The 24,108-nt window shown below is 33.3% G+C and overlaps 4 protein-coding genes across 6 annotated transcripts in view; 2 read left to right on the top strand and 2 right to left on the bottom strand.

The window, feature by feature from the left end:
• The window catches only part of kay (transcription factor kayak), a 30,767-nt gene extending 14,398 nt beyond the window's left edge, over positions 1 to 16,369 (top strand). For 2 of the 3 annotated variants that reach the window (XM_003696193.4, XM_012490674.3), the window contains exons 2-3: positions 14,148 to 14,615; positions 14,820 to 16,369. In XM_003696193.4, the coding sequence (XP_003696241.1) occupies positions 14,148 to 14,615; positions 14,820 to 15,029 (678 nt within the window). In that variant the 3' untranslated portion in view covers positions 15,030 to 16,369. Of the gene's footprint in view, positions 1 to 6,729; positions 7,221 to 14,147; positions 14,616 to 14,819 lie in introns of those variants that run through there. The other variant, XM_086904905.1, reaches the window with a different exon arrangement.
• Positions 16,370 to 17,724: 1,355 nt separating this feature from the next.
• On the bottom strand, positions 17,725 to 22,502 carry mRRF2 (mitochondrial ribosome recycling factor 2). Its single transcript, XM_086904903.1, has 4 exons — positions 22,193 to 22,502; positions 20,330 to 22,092; positions 18,307 to 18,453; positions 17,725 to 18,226 (listed from the first exon to the last, which is right to left on the bottom strand). The coding sequence occupies exons 1-4, from the start codon at positions 22,338 to 22,340 to the stop codon at positions 18,062 to 18,064; spliced, it is 2,223 nt and encodes a 740-aa protein (XP_086761029.1). The 5' UTR covers positions 22,341 to 22,502; the 3' UTR covers positions 17,725 to 18,061.
• On the top strand, positions 18,582 to 20,141 carry LOC105736366 (uncharacterized). Its single transcript, XM_012490673.3, has 3 exons — positions 18,582 to 18,830; positions 18,924 to 19,070; positions 19,148 to 20,141. Exons 1-3 carry the CDS (start codon positions 18,708 to 18,710, stop codon positions 20,099 to 20,101), a joined length of 1,224 nt encoding a protein of 407 aa, XP_012346127.1. The 5' UTR covers positions 18,582 to 18,707; the 3' UTR covers positions 20,102 to 20,141.
• Positions 22,503 to 22,544: 42 nt separating the features above from the next.
• Positions 22,545 to 23,917, bottom strand: mRpS18A (mitochondrial ribosomal protein S18A). The gene is made up of 4 exons (XM_086904906.1): positions 23,223 to 23,917; positions 22,989 to 23,122; positions 22,782 to 22,905; positions 22,545 to 22,698 (listed from the first exon to the last, which is right to left on the bottom strand). Exons 1-4 carry the CDS (start codon positions 23,323 to 23,325, stop codon positions 22,583 to 22,585), a joined length of 477 nt encoding a protein of 158 aa, XP_086761032.1. The 5' UTR covers positions 23,326 to 23,917; the 3' UTR covers positions 22,545 to 22,582.
• Between the last annotated feature and the right edge of the window lie 191 nt (positions 23,918 to 24,108).

Genomic DNA, 24,108 nt, shown 5'->3' with positions numbered 1-24,108 from the left:
TTCGAACTGTCCAAAGATAGTATCGAAAGATAACATTTCCAACAATCGACAAAAATTGTCGCGATATTCTGTATTCGTGGAAGAATGCGGTGAAGTCGTGTTTCAAACCGGAAGAGGTTCTCATGGATGACGCAACGACACGTGCTCGATTTCGAATTTCCTGGTACGATGATTCTGTGCTATCGAATCCCTGTGACTCATTTGCAGTTGGCGCCTATTTAGTAATCAGATGCCCGCCAATGCTAGTAATACGTAGGCATATATATGTGTTTGAATGCATTTATACAAATATCGCGAATCGCTCGCAGACTCTGTTAATGTTGATTAATCTAATCTTTTTTTAGCATGATGAGAAAAGAATGTGTGACAAGAAAAAAAAAGAAATACTGTTATTCTTTTTTTGTTGTTTGTAATAACTTAAAATCTTTTGCCTGCGATAAAAATGTGTATTGATAAATATTTATTAATCCTTACGATAAATAATATATTATATCTTTTGAAAAGATCGTCGAATACGTATTTGTCCCAATTTTATTCAGGTCGTGATAAATATATATATGTATTTCCATCTTAAGAGAAACCTCTGTTGCGCAAGATACGATTCCAATAATCAAACATTATCTGTCGCGTCGAAATTATATTATTAGGAGGTACTCGAAAATTCCAAGTATTTCTGAGCTGTTACGTTTTCCTCGAAACTTCTATAAAAAAAACCTACGAACTTGATGGGTTAGCAAAGTTGAAAGATTTCTTCAATTCGTTCGTGGTTAAAAAAGGTGGTTTGATCGTGTTTCGGTGGCCGGAATGAAGTCATCTCTTATCCCAAACTAATGCATCCTTTTTCCTTCTGTTTGCTCTCTTTTTCTGTGTTTTTATCCACGAGGATTCTTCTTCGTCTCTCTCGCGTGTACACTGTATCCTCTCGAGAAAGGAATCGAGCACGGCCGAAGATAGCCGAAGCGGCGAGGCCGAGTCCGAGCTGGCGACCATGTGGTGATAGCACGATGACAGAAGCACTGTCAGTGTCACTACGGCTGCCGTTGTGCGCGGTCGTCTGATGTGATTGTTTCCGTCTCTCTTTTCCTCGTTATCTTTTTTTTTCTACGATTTAGGTAATCGCTGGTTTTTTCCTCAATCTCTTTGCAATTCCTCGAACTTGAATCTAATCATATTGATATTTTACGGAAATATCAAAGTAATTATACGTTCAGTTAATCGACTGTGTTGTTATAGTTAATACATAGTTAATACATAGTTTTCGTGAACTTCGGCATAAAGTCAAGAAGTTAAAGTCAATTCGAGGTGAGTTTACTCTTTTAAAATTATTGCCAGCGTGTATCGATTATTCAATTTTTTTTTATTGTTCAACTTTTATGCATATGTTGTAACTAGCAACGTAACACTATATTATTATTAATGAAATGTACATACGAAACGATTATGATATATATAAATATTCAGAATATAATAAATATTCAGAATTAAGTAACACTAGGGAAAAAATCATAAATATAATGAATTTGTTCTTTTCGCGGATATAGAACAAACAACGGTAGCTAGATATTTTCTTTCCTAATAGCATCGTTATCTTGTTCTTTAGCTGATAGCTGATAGCTGATGTCTGTGCTTTTTGTTTTCTTTCACTCGATGCACTTTAGACTCGTCAGAGTCAGCTTCGTGCACGTGCCTCTTCCCACGTATAAATGAGCTTTCACGAATCGGCTAGTTAAGGCTTAAAAACCTTGACGTCCCAAGTCGATAATGTTCCCGGAAATACCGTACGTGTTTCCCTTTCGTAATTATCGGATAATGCATAAACGTCGTTTTAACAATCTTACGCGCTTTTATTTTCATCGTTTTATACTGTCACATTAAAGTACTTTATAAAATTATAACAACAATTATATATATATGGTGGATTAATTCATCATAATATTTCTCAACAATTGCAAATATTTATTGTTTTAAGCGAAACAAAGAGAGCGAAATACAAATGATAAAAGGACTCGTTCCATATTTTATTGTTTTTTTTTTTTTTTTTTTTTTTTTCTCTCTCTCGATAGAAACTAGTGAGGGCCTATCGCCTAGAAAATCAACTTGCGCATTATGTAACGTATAGCACACCACGTTAAAAAAAAAAGTGTAACAAACGGGGAAAGTCATGCGCATAGTCAATCGGCGCGTGTTATCGTGTTTACATTCTTTGTTCTTTGTTCAAAGCTGACGATGCATCGATGTTTGCGCCGGATCATGCTTTCGAGCGTTCACTTCCTCTAATGTTCCTAATTCCTAATTCAATAATAATGTAGTCAATGATGGATATGTCAAAAGGAAATTACGAATATTTCTCGTAATAAACGAGTGCATTTTTTTTACTAGTTTTTTATTGCCTGCAGTTAAATTGAAACTTCTAGTTATTTTTCCATTGCGCAAAATCATTCTTTTCCTTTTTTTTTTTTTTTTTTTTTTCCTATCGTGGAAACTTTGAACGTGATTCGAAGTATAATTCACGATTTCAAATATAATTCTTATAATTGCAGAATTCATATTAATCAAATATGATGCAATTGTGAATCAATGTTGGCGATTCCTATCCCTAAATTTTATTGATTCGTGAATATGGAAATTATTATATCGTTTAATTAAATTGCAAATTATTAGTTAATTGGTGGGAATAAAATTTAATATTCGTGCATAGACGATAAATTTGCTTTCAGTCTTGAAGTAATTTCTGCATAGTATTACTATTGTTTTCGTATCGAGTCCACAAGTAAAAAACAACAAGGCGAGTGGAATAAGTGATTATGAAATATTCCGCTATTTTACATTTCTGAGGGAAATTGAAGGAAAGAAGGAGATTGTAATTCGACTCGAATATCGAGGATAATAAATTTCCTAACCTCTATGAACGAAATTAATCCTCTTGATTTCCAGAGAGATTTAAAGAATTTTAATTAACAATTTAATAATTTGTTATATCTTTTTATGCGATTAAATTAGAGAATGAAAAAAATGAAATTTAAAAAATTTTTAATTTTAAATAGCAATAATTTTAAAACATAAAATTGACAATTTTAAAAACACAAGTTGAGAATAATATTTATAATGAATACGAGGTACGCTTTTGTTTAATATTTTCGAGTGGCTGAAAAAATAAAAATGATTTCCTTTCTTATTCGAGACCCATTATCGTGCAGCGGTATGAAATTTTTTTTTCTTTTTTTTTTTCCTTTTTTTTTTTTTTTCGTTTCATATCATGATAACGCCTCTTGGTCCGACATAACGACATAATTGCGTTATTATTTACCATGCAATAACAACCGTCGTTGAACAGCTACGTAGAATGAAAAAAAAAAAAAAAAAAAGCATATCCATGCATGTATATACGGAGAAAACACGACAATGACGTTAAATTACGTGAAAACTACACGATTGTTGGTCCAGTTGTTGACTGGATTAAAACAAGATTAGAAATTGGAACACATTCTCAATCATCGGAAAACATTATTTACGCGCATGATTATTTTTCTAGATAATTGCATCCACGAACGAATTTGCTCTACGAATTATCAACGGTATATTATTCCGCTTGCGTTGCTTTGTATTGTTTCTACCTATTGCTCGTTTGTCGTAGAATAACGAGAATGGAAACAACGAGATTAGAAGAGAAAAAAGAAAAAAAAAAAAAAATGGTAATTTGAAATCGTTAGATTGCGTTAGTTATCCAACGTAACGTTGAAGAAATCTGTTCTTCCGCCGAAACATATAATTATCAACGGAAAATAACCACATTGTTCGATCGTTCGATCGTCGCCGCAATTTGTTTGGCCGAGAGAGCAAAGTCCTTGAATCGCCCACGGAGCCGAGTTGAGCGCTCCGATGATCTTGGCCTGACATTTCAATGCCCTCCGCAAAAAGGTTTTCGTGGAAAAATCGTTGCTCCGCCCGCTCCGACCGTTTGTGTATCTTATTCATTTTCGTTTTGAAACGCCACGTGCGAGAGCGCTTCGGTCGTCGAGAATCGTCGTTGTTAATTAGCCAATGGAAAATGTTCGCAACATCTGGAGGGGAGGGGAGCAGATTAGAATTTAAAACGAATTCCAGGGATCGATCAGACACGCGATATGGTTTTACCTTGTGCCTTGTTTTACAGTCGATCTTTATTTCATTACGTAAACCGAAATTATCCACTTCGAAATCGATATCATCAGTCGGTAATAGCGAAGACGTAAAATGAATTTCAGATTCGATCGATTTTCTTGATGCAAAGTCAAATCGTTTTTCCTCTTTGTCCTCGGCTCGATCCGACGCGTAAAGTTGTTTTGAAATTGAATTGCGGTTTCGCATCCCTCGGAAACTTACGATGCAAATTTCGTCGTTCTTACACACAATGGACGGTTCATGAAAACGAACGTATGTTTGTTGAATATACTACTTTCTCGTTAATTAGACGCCCCCTATGTCCTTATCGCAGTCGGGAAATATGTCGACAGTTCCTGGAATTCGAAATTGACGCGTGGGTGGAAGGGAAGGCATCGAGATATGCGAGGAGAGGGTTGGCACAGTTAGATTAATATGGATAATAGGTTAGAGCGAAGGCCTGCACAAATTTCGTGGAAATATTTATTTTCTGCGAGCGTGTATATATCCATTTTAATATAAATTATCTCTTGTTTAATTGTTCAGAAATATCGTAATCTCTGAAGTAAAATAAAATAGAAATAAGGTATCGTCCTAATCTGATGTTTTTCATACGCTTATTGTTAAAGAAAAAACAACAACTATGGAAGAATATGTTTTCGTTACACGATGACTTTTATTTATGGGTAACACAATAAGGATAGTGCTGCCTGGTACATGGTGTTTGATGTTTAAAAATTCCACGAGCACCACTGCCCGGTAAAAGCACCGCAGATTGTTTATTGTAATCTGGCTGCCACACATGTTTTCATATCAAGTCGCGGAGATAAGCTGGTTTTGAATGTCCATCTCGTGTTCACGAGTATAACTTCGTGCTTGGCTGGGATATACGCTTATTTCTGAATGACGCAAAAGGGAACAGGTTTTCCTCGTGGCATATTCTAATTATCGTCATCCATCTTTCCTCTATCTCTCTCTCTCTCTCTCTTTTTCTCGTGTTGTGGGAAAAGTTACGTCAAAATACTCCTTTTAAATAATTAATCGGCCTGTTTAGCGCATAACAGTAACCGCTAATCACCATTTCGACCAACGTCATTAAGAAAAATGTGACAGTAAAAACGTGACAGAAAAGACGAGTATACGCCCGTTCTGACATGCTCACGTTCTCGTATCACGTGATCGTATGCGCAAGTATATTTCCAATAAAAAACAAGAAAAAACTATGTGGCGCTGCGCGAACGTGTTTTTAATGATACGCGATACAATAAGGAAGCCACATCCTGGAAACATTTCGAATGATAAACGACGAAACATGTGTGTGTGTGTTGCATTTATTTTTCCAATAAAGAAAGCAATTTATTTTTCGAAAATTTTAGATCCAAATTACCGCGATCGTATTATCGACGAAGTCATTATTTCGATGGAACGGTCGATTTGAATCCGTCGTGGGGTTTCCAGGATCGAAATACTTCCTCAGTTCGGTCGAGAGTTCCACGAAGAGACCTCTTGGCTCGTTTCCAAGACGAGGAATCGCGGGGAAACCGGCGTCGACGACAAACGATGCTCCACAGGTGTTTAAACTTAGAACTCGGGTTAATTAAGATCCTCCAGGCAGACACGCAATTGGGAATTTCGAGGATGTTGGGGAAAAACCACTGTTTGCAAACGAACTTTGTCCCGAAGCATCAGTTTGTGTTTGATTATATTGATGGTGCAATTGCTTTCAACTCTGTTTTCCATTTGCAAAAGTTAACATCGTAAAGTATTATAATTGTTTGTTCAAATTTTTTTACATTATTTATATTGCAAAACTTGGTTAATTTCATTTGTAAAATAGGATCAATTCGAAAATTGATTTTTCGTATTTTAAAAATATCTTGCAAATATCTTGTATCGTTAATGATTTCGAAGATAGAGTGGACCGATACTATTCGTATTTTTGCAGTTAGCAAAGATTTCGACGCATTAGTATAAATCTTGTGCGACGGTTGCAGATAAATCGGCCAAAGTGGAAGGAAACTTCGGACCATTACGCGATTTCAAAAGAATGTCACTGTTGGCGAGCGGGGAACAATGGAGAAAGTCGTAAAGGCACCCCTTTCTTATCTGTTCGGTCATAAACATTGGCTACACACTTGCATTAACTACCAAAGGTTTACCTTCGAACGCTTTCACGAAGCATAAAACGCTTCCAACGTAAATATGATATTCGAGGGGGGAAAATATTTGAAATTCAATGATGAGTATTCATAGCGGAATCTTTTGTTAGGTCACTAGAACCGAACTATTGTGGATCATCTTTCTTTCTTTTTTTTTTCTAACGAGCTAATTATGCCGAATAATGTAATATAATCTTGAATTCTTGAAAGAAATATTATCAAGATACGTGTAAAAAAATAATGAAAATGTTCAACAGTGTGTAGCATATTGCAAATTAAACAAGGGCGCGGAAATCTCTCCCACCTTCTTCTCCTCTGCCTCGCTCTTTCTCGTCGTCTCTTTCTGTCAAGCGCACATACTCGAAATTCGATGGTTATTTTTAGATTAGGTTTCCTCGTCGCGTATGGCCACGAAGAGCAAAGCGGCATCGAGAGACTCAGTGTAAGAGAGGCGTCGGTGGAGGACGCAGTGGTGACGAACTCTTTCGAAAAGTGAGAAAAAGAGCGGTGTAATACGAGGGAGGAGAGTCGAGAGTGTAAAAAAAGCAGAGGGAGAAAAAGAGGCAGAGAGAGGGGAGGGGAGGCGTACACCGACGTCCGAACGATCTCTCACGAACGAACGATCGACTGAAATTACTTTTTTTCTTATATCAACTCCCCCTAAATCCTTCATAACCCCATAAAAACGAGATCACTCGTCTTTTTTCCCTTCAATCCCATCTCCTAAGCTCCCTATAAAATTTTTCTTTCCCTTTGTCATTTTTCTTACATCTTATTTTTTTTTTTTTTTTTTTAATAATTTCTTTCGACGACGAAACGAATAATTGAACGAAATAACCGATACCTCGAGCTATGGCAGCCACCGCCATGGATCCAGTCGACATTGCTAATATCCTCGCGCAGGAACTGCTTTATCAGCAGGTAACCTTACACATTGCAGATTTTATTGAGTATTTATACGATTTTGTTTTTTTATTTTCCATGCTGCATGGCATGAAATTATTTTTCTCAATTTTTCTTTTTTATTGTCCAAAGAAAAAAATAATAATAATAGTAACTTTGTTACATAGGAAGATTGTAGTGATTACTGTCATTCTAACTATAATTTATCATAAATATACGTACAATCTATCCATCACACTTAAGCATACATTCCGTTTTTTTTGTTTACAACTAAATTAAAATGGCAGTGTCATTAGACAGAAGTTGTTGAAACAGCTGTGAGATTTATTTTGAAAGACATTGGTATCTAACTTAAGCTTATATTTCCTATTTCCCTGCACCAACAAATAAATCCAGGCATTAAACTTAGGCATTGGACTTAGGCAACGTATCCTTATAAATAGGAACCTTGAGAAAACTTTGGAACAGTTGAAATATCTGATTGAATTATATACTACGATAGATTCAAAAAACATACAAACTGTCCTATTGTTTATTAGAATTGTGATAAGATAAAAACGAAAACGAATAATATTTAACATAGAGAGAAAAAAAAAAACAAGATTGATAAGAAAAAATTTGTATAATCCTAGTATAACATAACACTTATAAAATTCATTATTAAATATTTTTTATTTTTTAATCTATTATTTGATTAATAATCGATAATTCTAGATATTATTTATAAGAGATAAAATTTTTGTCGATTATAAAAACTAGGAAAAATAGTGTCCTAGAATTAATTTACGATGGATTATTATTATGGTGTGGCGTGTGTAAAAGTTCTGATTTAAATATAATAAAACACTCAAAAGATCTTAGTAATATGTCGGATATACTCGAGAATAATCTGTCTATCTACCTATCATTACGAGGTAGTTTAAAGATCACGTTCAATTACATTGTACCGTCTCACAAAGTAACTTTCTGTTCGAAGAAAACAGTTTTAAAGGACCTCGAGGGGCTTCGAAAGCGATCGTCTAAAATAAACACACCATTTGGCAAGCCTTCGAAATAGTGTTTCATTCACGCTGTGTGCACGGTTCAAGTCGAATACAGCGAATTAAGTCGAGTCGAGTTTGGAAGGAATCGCAAATTGGCGAGAAACAACGTATCCACATTTATTGCGCGTTCCTTCCAAGACACGTGCGATCTTGACGTCCGACGACGAGTTAGAGAAGACTAAAGAAAGAGAAGACGCGTGAGAAAGAAACAAATATGGCGGTCTCGGTCGCGCGACAGATGAACTTGAAGGAGAAAGTCTTTTCGAATACCGTGATTGTCGAGCTACGTTAACGTATGTGGGACCATTATTGTGATGCGGATGAGCAAGAATTGTGCAACATTGTGCAATAACCATTGCAAGTTCCACTGGCTTCGGTGAAACAAACAGATCGTAAACGAACGACCAGGTTGCGCGTGAAACCGCGGTATGAATATTTTTACATACCCGTGAAGACCGCTGAAACTATACCGCGTTCCTTCGAGAAAAACAACCCGTAGGAAAAAGTAACCTCGATGCTCGCAGCGCGATAATCGTGCCTCGTATAAAACTTCAACAAGTATCGTACTCATAACCCTGAAATTCATTTCCGGATGTTCAATGCCCTCTCATGAAATATATAGAAATGATCATAACGTTTGCAAAACGTTTTACGACTTCTGCAGATTTTTATTTTTATGATTTATAGTATATTGCACATTTTATCGTTATTTTATAATATAATGTGGTTAATGACCGATAATATATTTGCGACAAATAGGTAGCTTTGTTAATCGTAAATATTACAGAATATTACGTTTTTATTCTTGGTATAAAAGTCCAATAATAATAACTATATTTGTACTCTCGTGTTTATCCTTACCAGGAATCTATATCTTTCGCAGTGTTACATTACATACATGCGCATGCGCAAAGTTGTGGTGGTCCCCTGATTCTTTTATTTCTTATATAGGGTTTTTTTCCTATCCGAGAAAATGTTACGGCAGTATCTCACTGCGCTACATTTCGCAACGATTTTCTGGTTGCCGATATCGCCCTTTGTCTGCTCGTAACGCGGGCCCAGGGCAGATTAAAACAGCAAACGCATCTATTTATAGAAGGAGCGACCGTATGTGTTGCTTGAATACGTGTCGATCGCGCGCGCGCGCGCATCCGTGTGCGGATTCTCTCTCTCTCTCTCTCTCTCTTCCTCGTATTTAATGTCGCGCACAACGGGAAAAAAGAGAGAGAATAACTGCATCGCAAAACGGAAGACACGATGCATACCAACATCAAAAAAAAGTACAACATGGATCTGCGTAAAATATTTCTCTATATTTTATTAGAAGAAGAGTGTTGATTATTAACACTTGATGATTATATTCATCATTGATTATCTGTACTATTTTTCCTATAATATTCGTTGTTTCGCGATCTTATTGCTCGATTTATTTCAAGATCGCAATCTTGACGATAATTAAGACGATATTTTTGCGGAAATATACGTGCAATAATTTTCATTTGGATTAGAAAATTTATTCTATCGGTATTATATTTGTACTAATTCTATTTAAATTTATTATAAATCGTGTATTTCATTGTTAATCAAAAAACGTGATGAATTATTAATCAAAGATAAAATGAATAATACGGTGTCATCCATGGAAGATTATAAATCTTACAAATATTGTGTAAAGAAATATAATAAAGGATTATTAAATTTTGTATTTTCTTCGAGATTGATGTTTTGCGATAAATTTATGACGTGCATGATAATAATTTGTAGATTATTCGCTAATAGAAAAATTAAAATTTTTTGATTTATCATACTATTTGTTGCATTACGGAAAAAACACGCGCCACATGTTTCAACATACTTCAGATCGGGATTAGATTAACGATGCATGATGCGATAGAATCGAGAGTAGATTATACAGCTATTTCTAGAAATCATGCATATATGCATCTTGCCATTGCAACATGTTAATGCAAGACAATATATTCCAGATTAACTATCTACGCGAAAGATATGATTCTTAGAACTCTATAATTCCGTGTTAACTCTAATCTAATATCTCTAATCTAAAATTAACGAATGAAAAAGCGATATTTAAGTAAAAATTAAGTTTATTCTTGTCATAGTACAAGATTCAAAGTGGAGTGAAACTCGAGTAGAATGGGCGTTCTGACCATGACGCGATCTTCGGACAAGTCGTTGACTTGTCAGAACCTGCACAGACACGTCTGACAAAATGATACAGAGTTCATCCACCAGCGCCACATATCGTCTGACATATTCAAACTGACGATGCACTGGTAAGGTGAACGGCCCGTCGGTTAACGAATGTGCCGTGGTAATAATCGCAGTCTCGTGATTGTTAAAAAACTGATAGCGCGAGCATTTCCTTTTATTAATCTTTAACCACGGAATGTTAACCTTTGAAATTTAAGTTACGCTTTGTTTAATATTTTTTGTTCTGTTATACCTATTCAAATTTGACTGACTGATAATAAGAACATTTGTTTACGATACACGCATATATATATTTTTTTAATAAATAATTACACAATAAAATCAATGCATAAGGTTAGAATAAATTTAAAAAAATTTTTTTTGATGATATGAATTGGTAGAATATATTTTCGTAGATGAACATAACCTGAGTCAAGATTATAAATTCGATAATCTTTCGGTGCAAATAGATAGATATCGTTTTTTTGTATTTTATAGATAAACGAAATCGAATACACCGATTTCCTTCTTTTTCTTTAAAGGCTCATTATGATATGACGGAGAGGACCACACCTTTGTCAATCTTTTTCGGTCTGATATAAGCACAGTTATAGGAAGTAAATAAAACCCGATAACTCTTCATGCTGATAAATACCGATGCGTTTCTAAATTTATCAAATTTTATTATAACTATCATTTATAATGGAATCGGTTTTTTTTCATGGCGGTCGAAGCTATAAATTTCGGATCGTGCCAAATCGAGAAAACATACCGAGTACGTGACATCTTCCAAGTGCATATACATATATTGTCTGATTTATGCGCATGCGCATCAGTTCTAGCTTACGGCAAAGTACGAACTTGTACGAAGGTCGAGGCGATAAATTAACCTCGTCTAGTATTCTTTCATATTTTTGTGCATAAAAATATGAAAGAATATTCAATTCATATTCGAAAATTTTTTTTTAATATCTATGAAAAAATTATGCTTTCATACATTGAAACGAAGAATCTTTACAGTATCTATAAAAGATTTTGATACAAGATTATCGATTCTTCTCATTATTTACGATTTTTTTGTGATAATTTTTAGATAAATGGATTCAATTCATTTAATTCCAAATTGAATTGAAATTTGGTTTTATTATTATCTATATTATCTCAAAACATGGAATATCTCAAAATTGAAATTCGTGACGCGCGAAAACGATTTAGTAACGCCTATGTTTATCGCTCCGGACATTCCTTAAGTTTTCGCGTGAACTGTGAGCGGATAGGTGGGTGAATCTTGTAGGTGGGTGATCATTCTTCTGTTAAAGTTGTTACTCGTTGGTATGCTAAGTAATTTTAGCGATGATACGTACAAAAACATAGTAGTCGATTATAAATCGTAATTTTATCATAAATATATGCATAATAAGTTTTCTCTCATACGAATTGATTATTTTACTTAGATATTAAAATTTGATTCACAAAGTATATTTGCATTTTATCAGATGTTAGTGAACTGATAATTGCTATAAATAATATTCATATGATATGGAATATATTTAGAAAGCTAGAGAATTACTGATTTATATTCCTAATAAAACCAAAAGAGATTACTGATTCGAAGAAATTAATTATATCATGATTAAATAATGATTCTACAATTCAATTTTTATAATTCATTTTTAAAGTTCAGCAGACTTTATATCTTACTTAATAAAAAAAAGAATATAAAAGATTAAATATGATGAAGTATAACGTTAAGTTAATTGCAAGATTGGAATGGAAAGATCATCGCTGACGATCTATCACGATTTTTCCGATCGATGTGCAATTCTTGTGCGATGATGCTTGAACTCTGAGAATTGTTTTGACGTATTGCTATCTATCGCAAATCGACCTTCGTTAACGATCATCAGTATATAGCTTGTAATTTTAAAGATGATAGGCCTCGGCTCTTTCGTGTCGTTGTCTCGTCTCCTTATGAGAGTGAAGGACGCGATTCTTCTCCTTCCTGCGTCCTTTTGTGCTTTCTGGGAAACGTGTGCGTCGGGTATAATACATCGCGCGCGTGTCCCCGTCTGCCGATTGGTCAATGCGATAATGGCGAATGCGAGGTTGTCGCTACGTGAGCTGCGATTCGAGCCAAGTCATTAATATCGTCCGTAGTTGGAGACATATACAATTTTATAACGTCGATGAAATCCATTGGGTTGGCCGACGATTGTTTTTCACGGACAATTGTTCGTGCCACGAAACACTCGTCGTCGAATCGGTTTTTCGATATCTAAATCATTGGTTTTGATTTCATTACGTATAGGGAAGAATAGAGACGACAGGTGGCGTGTTCGATGTCATACCCTCGAACCGATATACGCTACATACACATCCGTGCTAACGTATTCTGCGCACGTGTTCATACTTAATGTCGAAAGATTAACATCTCTTATTGTTAATATCGTATGTTATGAGAGTCGTATTAAAATTATGATTGAGTGTCACGTAAGGTCGTTAAATGGTGTAATTTTTGAAAGGTCCGCCATTACTATTTTCGGATGCAAGGTAACCAAGATTGGAACGTGTAAACAGAATTGAAGATCGGAGATTGCGAAGGGAGGTCGATCGTTGGATAATTACATATTAGGAATGTCGCGATAATTCGTCGTAATTTTAGCGATGATGATAAACACTGATAAACACAATCGTATATATACTTTGAAACGTTGACAACCCTTGAACGATCTAGTTTGTGCCGATAGCTTATCGAGTTATTGGATCACGGATATTTTTATCGGAAACATCTTGGTGGATTAGCAGTACGAAGTGATATCGAAGCAAAAAGGCAAAATGATAACGTTGATGGAAGTATCGCGTATCTTTCTGTTAGTGATCTCTCCTTTTCTTAATTCTTTTTCTGACTGCTTGCGTAACGCCCTCTTTTTCCTTGAAACGAAAGCGTTTATTGGAATTGGTTTCATTGCCTAACAGTACCTTGTCGATAATCCGACGAATTTTTTTTTTTTTATATATATATATATATATATATATCTGATCGGGTAATAAACCGAGTGGTGATCTAATGCGCAATTCGTTTGAAAGGCAATCGCGTTCCACAGCCACCGTCGAAAAACATCGGTTTCCTAACTGTTTTGTTATCTCTCCACATCTGGTAAACCCGCGTTTTATGCTGTGTTGCATGGTCATCGAGCTAGTCGCTCGTATAATGCGTGTGCTATCATTATAACTACTGAAAAATAATATATCAATTTCGTTAATTCTATGCTGATTTTATGCTGATTTCGCATAATCGTAGGGGCTAATGTTTGGACAGCGCTTAGTAAGCTTGCTTTTTGCGGTTTAGACAAACAAGGTGTTATTTTTAGTGTAGTGCAGGTGCTGAAATAATAAGAATACTTCAAACAGTTGTAACATTATCTAAGGTTTAAAACACAATTTAAGTCTCTAAACAAGGTACACAGATTTGTCTCGTATAATAATCGAATAGAACGAAGAGAAATTAATTTTTCGAAGAATTTTGTATCAAACATATGGCCGTGGCCACTGGTACTGAACTATACTGTTTTATCCATCGAGCAGGGAACGTTTCTTTTCTTTTTTTCTTTTTTTTTTTAATTTTTTTAAAAAATTGTAAAAGAAAAAAAATCATTGCATAACGTTAAATTAATTGCACATTTCGTTACAGCTTGTTTCCCTGGACGGTCTGCACAGCGGAGTGCCGACCAGGACGACGCCGACGTTGACGCCAACGACGCTCCGGAGTATCGAACAGACTTTTCTGGAGCTGACCAGTGAGTCAGCGTCGCACAGTCGCGAAGCAGGGTTCGTCCCACCGTTGGTGGAACCTTCGCAACCGACGCCGGCACAAACGCAAAACACGGCGGCGCATCACGTCGTTACCACCACCGTCGCCGCCCCTGTGGCCACCAACACCACCCTCGTGGACAGTCAACAGACGCAACCACAGCAGCCACAGCAGTCACAACAGCCGCAGCAGCCAGCGAGGCGCAATATGGGTGGTAGGAGGCCCACCAGGACGATCGGGATGACTCCCGAGGAGGAAGAGAGACGACAGATCCGCAGAGAAAGAAACAAAATGGCAGCAGCTAGATGTCGCAAGCGAAGAATGGATCACACCAATGCCCTGTTAGAAGTAAATAATCGATAGAATCTATTTTCAATTTCAATTTCAATTTTCATCGGCAGGAAAATATATATGGCAGTGGATTGGATTGGTGAAGAAAAATTTTTCTTCTTCTTTTTTTTAAATAGAAATGATAATCTAATAAAAATAGTAGTAAGGATGAACATCACGTACAGTTTCTTATTGTTTTTCTTTTATAAATTTATTTGACAGGAGACTGAGGGTTTGGAACAGAAGAAACAGAGTTTGCAAGAAGAGATACAACAGCTGCAACAGGCCAAAGACGAGCTCGAGTTTATCCTGGAAGCTCACAGAGCGGTCTGCCGACTTCGTTCCGCATCTCCTCCGGATGTGAAACCCGTGATTACCGATGAGCGTTCGAATCTTAATTTCGAACCGATTCGAAGTTTTTCAATACTGTGAAAATTCGAATCCTTCGAACATGATTCGATACTTAAAACCCTGGAAACTCTCGATAAATCTTAAATCTTTTGAATCTTGGTATATATTTTGTGTCTTCAAAGGATTCAAAGGTTTAAGATTTATCAGGACTTTCAAGAGTCTTTAACTATCGGATCATGTTCGAAGTAATTCAATGTTTTCACCACGTGTATATAATTCGAAGCGATTCGAAAAAAGCGTTTCAAAGCGCATCACTACCCGTGATGTAGGATCGGGGTCTCCATACCTAACGAAGAGAAGCAATAACAACGAGGAAGAAGAAGGTACTTTTGCCTTATCTGCCCTCGATTCTTATATTTGACGGTTAATCCCGGAGGTATGGAAGCATCTACGACTACACGAGGCAGCGACGATGATGACGAAATTAAAAAAAAAAAAAAAAAAAAAAAATTGTATTTTTTTAAAGAACCAAACGAAGGGATGCGCATCTCCTGGAAAAAATTAAGAAGAATTTCTTCTGTTGAACTAGGAGAGTAGTGTGTTCGAACACGAAGACAATGAAGTAGAGTACGCTTTAAATATTCAGGGAATCAGTACAGGATAGCCGAGTATTGTAGGATTAGGGCCTTCCCATACCTAAAAATAGGAATAATAATAATAAGGAGGAATTAAGAGGGCGTTTTGGCGAGATAGCCTCAACTTTCTTTGATCAATTTGATATACATTTTCCTCGTTTTAAATTAATATTCTTCAAAGACAAGTAATGTTTTAATAAGACAATTGTACGAAATTCTTTCTCTCTTTCTCTCTGCATAATGATACATTTCGAGAAAAGAATTGAACAAGAAGCCCATCTTCGTTCCTCATTCATCGTGGCGGTTCTCGTCCTCTTTGTATCACACATATAATTTTTCGTATCAAATTGTTCTTATGTATCAAATATTTTATTCGGGATCATCCTCGTTCGATTCTCGTCGATTGTCCTCGTTCGATCCCGATCCTCGCTTACCATACATCCTTGGAATCGCTCTTCACTCACAACCAATACTCTAGTCCAATATATTCGATCTCTCTCGCTCGGTCCTCAATCACTCGACATCCACGTTTATACTTTCACATTTATTAATTATACTCTACTCTAAATTTGTCATTTTCATCAACTGTTTGTTCATTGTATTTGAGAAGATAAAAGAGATCGTGTGTGTGCTGTTTCATCGATTGATGAAAAAAACACGCGTTTGATTGCATTTTTTCCAAATGGTATTGAAAGATGAATTTCCTGTTTGTACATACGAGGCAAAAGACTCGTTTTTATTGTGAAAAAACAATAAGATAATAAAAATCGACACAATGACAATGTTTATTATGTATATGTATTATCCGATTGTATAAAGATGAACCGAGTTGATCTTTGTTGTGAGATTCTGGTAACTTTTTACGACGAGAATATTTTACTAGAATCGTATATCGAAAAATTCAGTATTTGCGTTTCTATCATGGATTCACGCATCGTGAAACAAACTTTTGTCCAACACATTTGCATCTCTATGAAAAGTACTTTCCGAGTAAATTCGATTTTGCTAATGACAAAAAAGCAGGAATTAAAAAAAGAAAAAAAAGGAAGGAAGAAAAATGGGATATTCCTTGTTAATAATGCGCGCTTTAGGAAACGTGAATCGCATAGACATTCGAAAAAAGAAGCGAAGTATTTTTTGCATCATTTAATGAATAATGAATAATTGTAGGCACGCAAGTGTGTTTACAGGCAAGTGATATATAATATATTGTACGTAATTGTATTTATTTATTATTTCGTGCGAACGTTTTTACGCGAACGAATTAGAATTATGTAAAAAAAAAAAAAAAAAAAAAAAAACCGAGGGTGTTAAAATTTCCACGGTTTTCTCTTTCATTTTTTTTTTTTTTTTTTTTTTTTTTTTTTTTTTTGTAAGAAATATCGCCGCGATTGGCGAAAAATTAATTTTTTACAATAATTACCGTATTGTCAGTTGAAAAAAAAAAAATAAGCCGAGCTTAGAAGTTTAAGACGTTCGGTTTTAGCGCTCAAGAACCATTTCGTAGATTAAGAAACGCGTTTAATAAGGGCCACCTTTGAATCGTGTCTGATTTTCAATCATGCGCCACATACAGCACAATTCAAAGGTAAATAAACCAGCGGCTCTCGACGGGAAAATATATGTATATATTACACATATATTTTTTTTTATCGAGAATTCAGCGAGTCCTGTTTTCGTCGCATTCCCAAGAATCTGAGAATCGCGTCGAAACCCCCCCGCTTCCGATTACGCGTACAAACGGAAGTGGAAGATTTTTACGTGCAAATGACGTGTTTACAAGTCTCTCACCCTAATTACATGTAATCCCTCCATACATATAATATATATACATACATATATTTTACTATGTATGACATTTTTGCATGATCTTTAAGCAATATTAATATATTTATGCGCGGCTGCTGCTTGCGAGGCTGGCCGGTATTTCTTCGATAAGACTTCCTTCTTTTTCTTACATTTTCTCCCCCCCCCCCTTTTTTTTCTTTCTTTCCTTTTCTTTTTTTTACTATTATATATAAATATACTATGTATAAATTCTTAGATAAAGATATCATTTTTATAAGCTGTTCGATTTCAGCCACGTAATCGGCGGCCGCGATCGATGATCGTAAATAAGAAAGAAGAATTGTAACGCACCATTGATAAATGCTGCAATATATTTTGATGATAGATCGAATGAATAAAGGAACAATCGAGTATGTAATTTTGTCCAAGAAATAATAATGTGTTTTTAATTTTGTGTATCGTGTACCGATTACTAAAGCACGGTGATCTCTTTACCGTGAGAGATGGAGGAGAAAGATTGATTCATTCACGATTTTTAATCGTTAAAATGCATTAATTTGTAAATAATTTTCATAAATATATCTTTGTACAATTAAATTCTTAAAATACAACGAATATTTTGATTCGAATATTATCACATGATTTTGAAAGGATTATTAGTTTTTTATTTTTTTTTTTTTTATATAACGACTAATAAAAACCAGTTACTCTTTTAATCGCTTCTGCTTCACTGGCTGAATCCATTAATTCGTAATGATCGAATTCCAACGTAAACGTTGCGTGTCCTGATGAAATTATCCTCACCGTCGTTGAATATCCTAATAGCTCGGCCAATGGAGCAAGACAGTAGACTATCTGTTTTCATAATTCATGTTTGTATCATCTTTTGTATTGATCTACTATTATTTTAAAAGAGAAGAAGGAATATTTTTTACCTTGTTTTGTTTAAAGACATCAATATACTTTACTTCTGCACGCCTTTTCGCCAAGTCTTTGAGGATAACGCTTAAATAATCTTCAGGAACCACAATCTCCAATCGCATTATCGGTTCTAAAAGAGCAACGTCAGCACTCTTCATTAACTAAAAATGTATATACAAGTTAGAACAATCACCGTTTCTGTTCTATTAACCAGTCATATACGTATAAATAATATGTAAATATAAACAGGATAAATCAAAAACAATTGTTCTTGATGGAGGGAAAAGAATTAAAAGAATATAGGCCAAGTATTTGAAGTCTGTCACAAGAAAACAAACGAAGAAAAAAATGTAAATTTTAAAGTATTAAATTTGTACAAATGGTTTTGCCTTTTGTGAAATAATTTTGTAATTTCATGATTTCTGGATATGTGTCTTTGTTATACAGTATCAGCGAAAAACCTTTAGAGTATTGGAGTAAGCAACACTCGCAATCGGGTCGTATTCGTAAAATCTTGGATTCGGATTTATTAGAAAATGTAGGTTAATTTTGACAACAACTATTATATTAACTATTGTTTACTTTTAATCAATCGCAATGAAACTTCATATTAATACTAAATGATGGGTAGGTGATCGAGTTACAGGATTTCGAACAGCATGGGTATGGCACTTCCATCACTTGTCCCTCTGATTCTTCTCAATTCCTCAATATCAAATTGCCAATTTTAGTTGTAGTTATAAAGAACTTGAATCTACAATGTCGTATACAATTGCAGGTAATATTGTATCGAATAATAATCATTTATATTTCTTATTTTCAAATTATTCAAATAATGTTTGTACATCAAATTAGATAACAGATAATCAAAACTGTTTGCACAATTTTCAATTCACGAATTTGGAATCGGAGAAACAAAACTCTAAGGCTGTAATTTGTCGCGTGAAGGTGAAGCTGGAAACCGGTTGGAATAAATTAGAATTGAATTTAGCAAGCCTAACGCAAACCGCTTTCAAGCAAGAATATGCTACTGCGCAGAGAATTCAAATTTGCGGCAATTGTCGTTTGCGTAGAATATATTTCATAGACAAACATTATGGCGATCAAGAGGTTTGTCCATCGTTATATCACAAATTTCTTGATTCTTATATGCTGAAATGGGGCATTCATACCGTAGAAAGATCTACGCAAACTAATGCGAAAAAGACCAAGAACAAATTGAAGAGTAACAATTTGAAACTCATGAAACAATTCAGTATTGAAAATCTAAGCGCGGGAGAAATTACTAGACAAAATTGTTCTAAAATCGTTTCTACCGTATCAAAGTTAACCGATGAAAACTTTTTAAGAAATTTACAGATCAAGACAGATATATTGATCAACGAATTCTTCAACAGAGAGGACACTAAACTTTTACAAGTCTCAGAATTGAAAGACAATACTGCATTGAAGCCTTATGCTTTTCCAATGTTACACTCGAAGAAACCGTTCAGTTATAATCGTATTTCAGAGGATGCATTGAAAAGAATTGATGTTCTGCGAACGTTCACGGAAACTTATATATGCAACGAGAAAAAACGTAAAGAGAACAATATGATACAGGAAAACTGGAAGCATAGATATTTTTTTCCTCAAGAGAAATCTTTGATTAACAAAGATTTGTCGAAAAAGATTTTAAGCAAAAAAATATTGGAACGAAAACCGAAATCTTTGCTTATATTGTCTGAATTGAAATCTGAAAAGAAACAGAAACAGAATTCTGAGGTGAAAAAGATTGTCGAGCAATCTAAACGTGACGAAAGTGTCTAAATGATATGATTGTCGATTAAATTAAAAAATTAATTGTCAATTGATCTGTTTTTAATATTAATTGTAATGATATTAAAATATCGTTTTTTGTTTTGTTTAATAATATTTCTTGTAGTTAGAATCAAAAGCGGTTTTTTCTTATCAATGTTTTTCTACTCGTCGTTATAATTTCGAATATTTTTTCATTATAAGTATGTAAAGAAAAAGAAAGGAAAAAAATATTTTTACCTGTCTAATACATTGCGAAACAGCAGCATTAATTATCGACGGTGTAGTACCTGGTCCATATTCTAAACTATGCAATTTAATACCCATATTTAAGATAGGATAACATAATTTTGGTCCGTTTAGAAGAACTGATTTAACACCATTTTTCACTGCTTTCATTATATTTTTCGGTATAGTGTTAATATAATCCATCGATTTATCTATCAAGAAAGTCTCTTTACCTTCATAATTTGGTATTAATGACATGATTATCGTAACTTTTGTATTAATATCTCCTATTTTATATTCATTTGAAAAAGTGTCTTGAATAGGTTCTTTGATAGTCTCTCTGTAGGAAATTTGCAAGGGGCCTAAATCGGCATCGATTTTATATTCCGTATTAATCCTTTCTTTGATAATTTCGAGATGTAATTCACCCATGCCTCCAAGCACAATCTGACCAGTCTCTTCATTTTGAGTAACTCTCAAACTTGGATCTTCTCTTTCAAGTTCTTGGAGAGCCTTTTCTAAAGCTGCTTGCATAGATAATGATGGTGCTTCTATCGAACAGAAAAAGACTGGCTCTAACGTGTTTGAATTGCAATCAAATATTTTCTCCACGTCTTCTGGTTTAACATCCTTTTGCGCCTTCAGTTTTTTTTCTGCTTCTTCCATCGCTGTTGATCCTATTGTTATTATATCACCGGCTGAAGTACTTGTTAATCCTGTTATCGCTGCAATATTGCCTTGTGAAATTTTTTTTATTTCTTCGTATTCATCAGCGTATGCTATATACAATTTTCCTACTTGTTCTTTTTTCTCTGTACGAACATTATATAACTTCATACCTTTCTCGATGCTACCACTATATATTCTAAAAAATGTGATCGGTCCTTTTTGTTTATCATGAACGACTTTAAATGCTCTGGCGCATAATTTATTATCAAAACAATGATAATACTTAGAATGTTTACTTGTACTGGGTGATGGTAAGTATAATAATATACTGTCCATTAAAGGTTGTACTCCCATATTTTTATAAGAACTACCTAAAAGCACAGGAACACCTTTTCTATTTATGGTTGCCCGGTATAAAGAATCAGTCAGCATTTGTGGTGTTACTGCATCTAAAGATTCCTGTTCTATGATTATATCAGCTAATTTGTCATCCATATTGGACAATTTATCAGTTAAATCTCTACGCTTTTCATTTGCCATTTCCCATAAAGCTTTATCCTTATTTTCAGTTAATTTGAATCTAGTTAGTTTCTTGCCCATATCTTTTTTATCAAATATAATTTTTTCTAAAGAAATAATATCTACGATTCCTTCTAAAATTCCTTTTTCTTTAATTGGAAATTGTATAGGAAAAACTTCTGTGTACAATTTAGATTCAATAGATTTTAAACTAATATCAAAATTAGCATCTGTTCTATCCATTTTATTTATATAAATAATTCTAGGTATATCATATTTATCAGCTTGTCTACATACTGTCAATGTCTGAGCCTCGACACCTGCACTTCCATCTAATATAATTACTGCTCCATCTAATACTTTTAAAGTTTGTTCCACTTCCATTGTGAAGTCAATGTGTCCTGGCGTATCAATTAAATTAATACAATAATTTTTCCATTCAAATGTCACCGCTGCGGAGGTTATTGTTATACCGCGTTGACGTTCTTGATCCATATAATCTGTTACTGTATTTCCATGATGAACCTCTCCCATATGTTTAATAAGACCCGAATAATATAGCATTCTTTCTGTGGTAGTAGTTTTTCCTAAAAAATTATTATCAAAATTATTATCAAATTCATAAAAATAAAAATTTGTATAGGTTAATAGTGATATATCATAGTGACAAGTATATTAAAAACGAACCAGCATCAATATGTGCCAAAATTCCAATGTTTCGAATTTTCGAAATTTCGTGTTCTCCATGTTCTTTTTTTATAATTGTGTTTCCTTTTGATGTGTATCTTTTTTGAATCCTACACCATGGAGTCTTTATTAATTTAGATGTAAACATGATTCTTAACCTATACGTTTATATATATATTTGAAATTAAATAATGAAATATTAGGATTAGGACTATATGCAAAATTATTAATATAAAAAAAAAAGGAATTCATTCATTCAGAATTCATTTAAATATGATAAAAATAAAATATATAATTTAAAATGTAATAATAAAAATTATTATATTATTATTTAAAATATAATAATTAAATCTTTTATAATTTTTATAATTTATTATTAACAATTAATTATTACATATATCTAGCTTTAATAGTTTTTTCATCATAATAGCTATTAAATTTTTTCCAATTCCTTCTTTGTAAAGGATGAAGTAGACCACCATTAGGAGCTCTCCTTTGCATTAGTCCTAATAAATAAATGAATTATTCTATTTGTTAAATTATATAGTTATTATATTTTAAACTTGTTATTTACTATTAATATATTAACCTGCATACTGAGCCATTTGGATTAATGAACTAATTCTTTTTTGTTGTACTTCACAAAGACCTGTAATTCTACGTGGTAATATACAGCCATCTGATCTAACAAATTGATTTAGAATGAGAACATCCTAAAATATTAAAATATTAAAATATGTAACAGATAAAATCTTATAACAGACAAAATATATGCAATAAATTATCAAATTCTTACTGTATGTTTAATATTAAGACCGGAAGAACAAATAGGACATGCCCCATTTTTAGGTTTTAAAAATCGTTCATCATTTTTATCTGATTTTATTACGGCTTCAATAGTTAAAGTATTTCCTTCTTTCTTTTCGATTACTATGAAATTTAAAAATATAGGTTAGAAATCACGAGTTCATTAAATCATGAAATACATATTATTATATTTTAATAATTGTCTCTATTTAATATTACTTACTTTCTTTGATATGATTTGTTGCAGATAATGTTATATTTCTATTTCGTCCTATTGATAATATATTTTTTTCTAAACATTTTATGATAGAATATAATACAGCCATTTTAACATTTAAAAGATTTTTATAGTTCGAAGATATTAGGATTTTTTTATTATTTTAATATCATTCTCAATTAATTTTATTTTTTCTTATTTAACTTATTGATTAAAAATCTTAATAATTTGATTAAAAATTGTAATCTATTTAATTATACAGTTTATCTATTTAATTTAATTCAATTGTTATATATTATACATCTTATATTCTACAAATTATATATTATTTTCATTGTGTTTTAATAAAAAAATACCAATATATAATTTTTAATTTATAACATATAATTTATAATTCAATTCATATATCATATATTCATATATTCATATATTCATCTATTATTTGTAATTAGCAAAAGATAAATACCTATAAATACAATTTAATATACAATGACGCATTAGAATATTTATGAAAGAATGAATATTCCAATTAAAAGAATTATTTTTAAAATCTATTTTCAACTTTAATAATTGTAATCGTTGAGGGCATGTCAAATATTCTGATTTTTTTTACGCGATTGGTATTTTGGAACATGAAAAACAATTTTATTAAAAGTTAGATTTATCCGGTACTTCGCTATGTAAATACTCAATATGTTTTTAATTAATTTAAGATTATTGTAAACTAATGAACATTATGCTTTAAACGTATTTTTATTTTGATTATTATTATTTTTTTTAATAATTATTGTTATTTTATTGTGTTATATATTAGATATTAAAATATTATGAAATAATTTTCAATTTAAAATTGAAAGATAATTTTTGAAACTTATTGAAAAAAAATTTTCTT

This window comes from Apis florea, unplaced genomic scaffold, assembly GCF_048593485.1.
Source record: "Apis florea isolate Af1SG1 unplaced genomic scaffold, ASM4859348v1 contig_2350_pilon, whole genome shotgun sequence".
In the NCBI taxonomy this organism is placed as follows: domain Eukaryota; kingdom Metazoa; phylum Arthropoda; class Insecta; order Hymenoptera; family Apidae; genus Apis; species Apis florea.
This window is presented reverse-complemented; position numbering and strand designations above follow the sequence as displayed.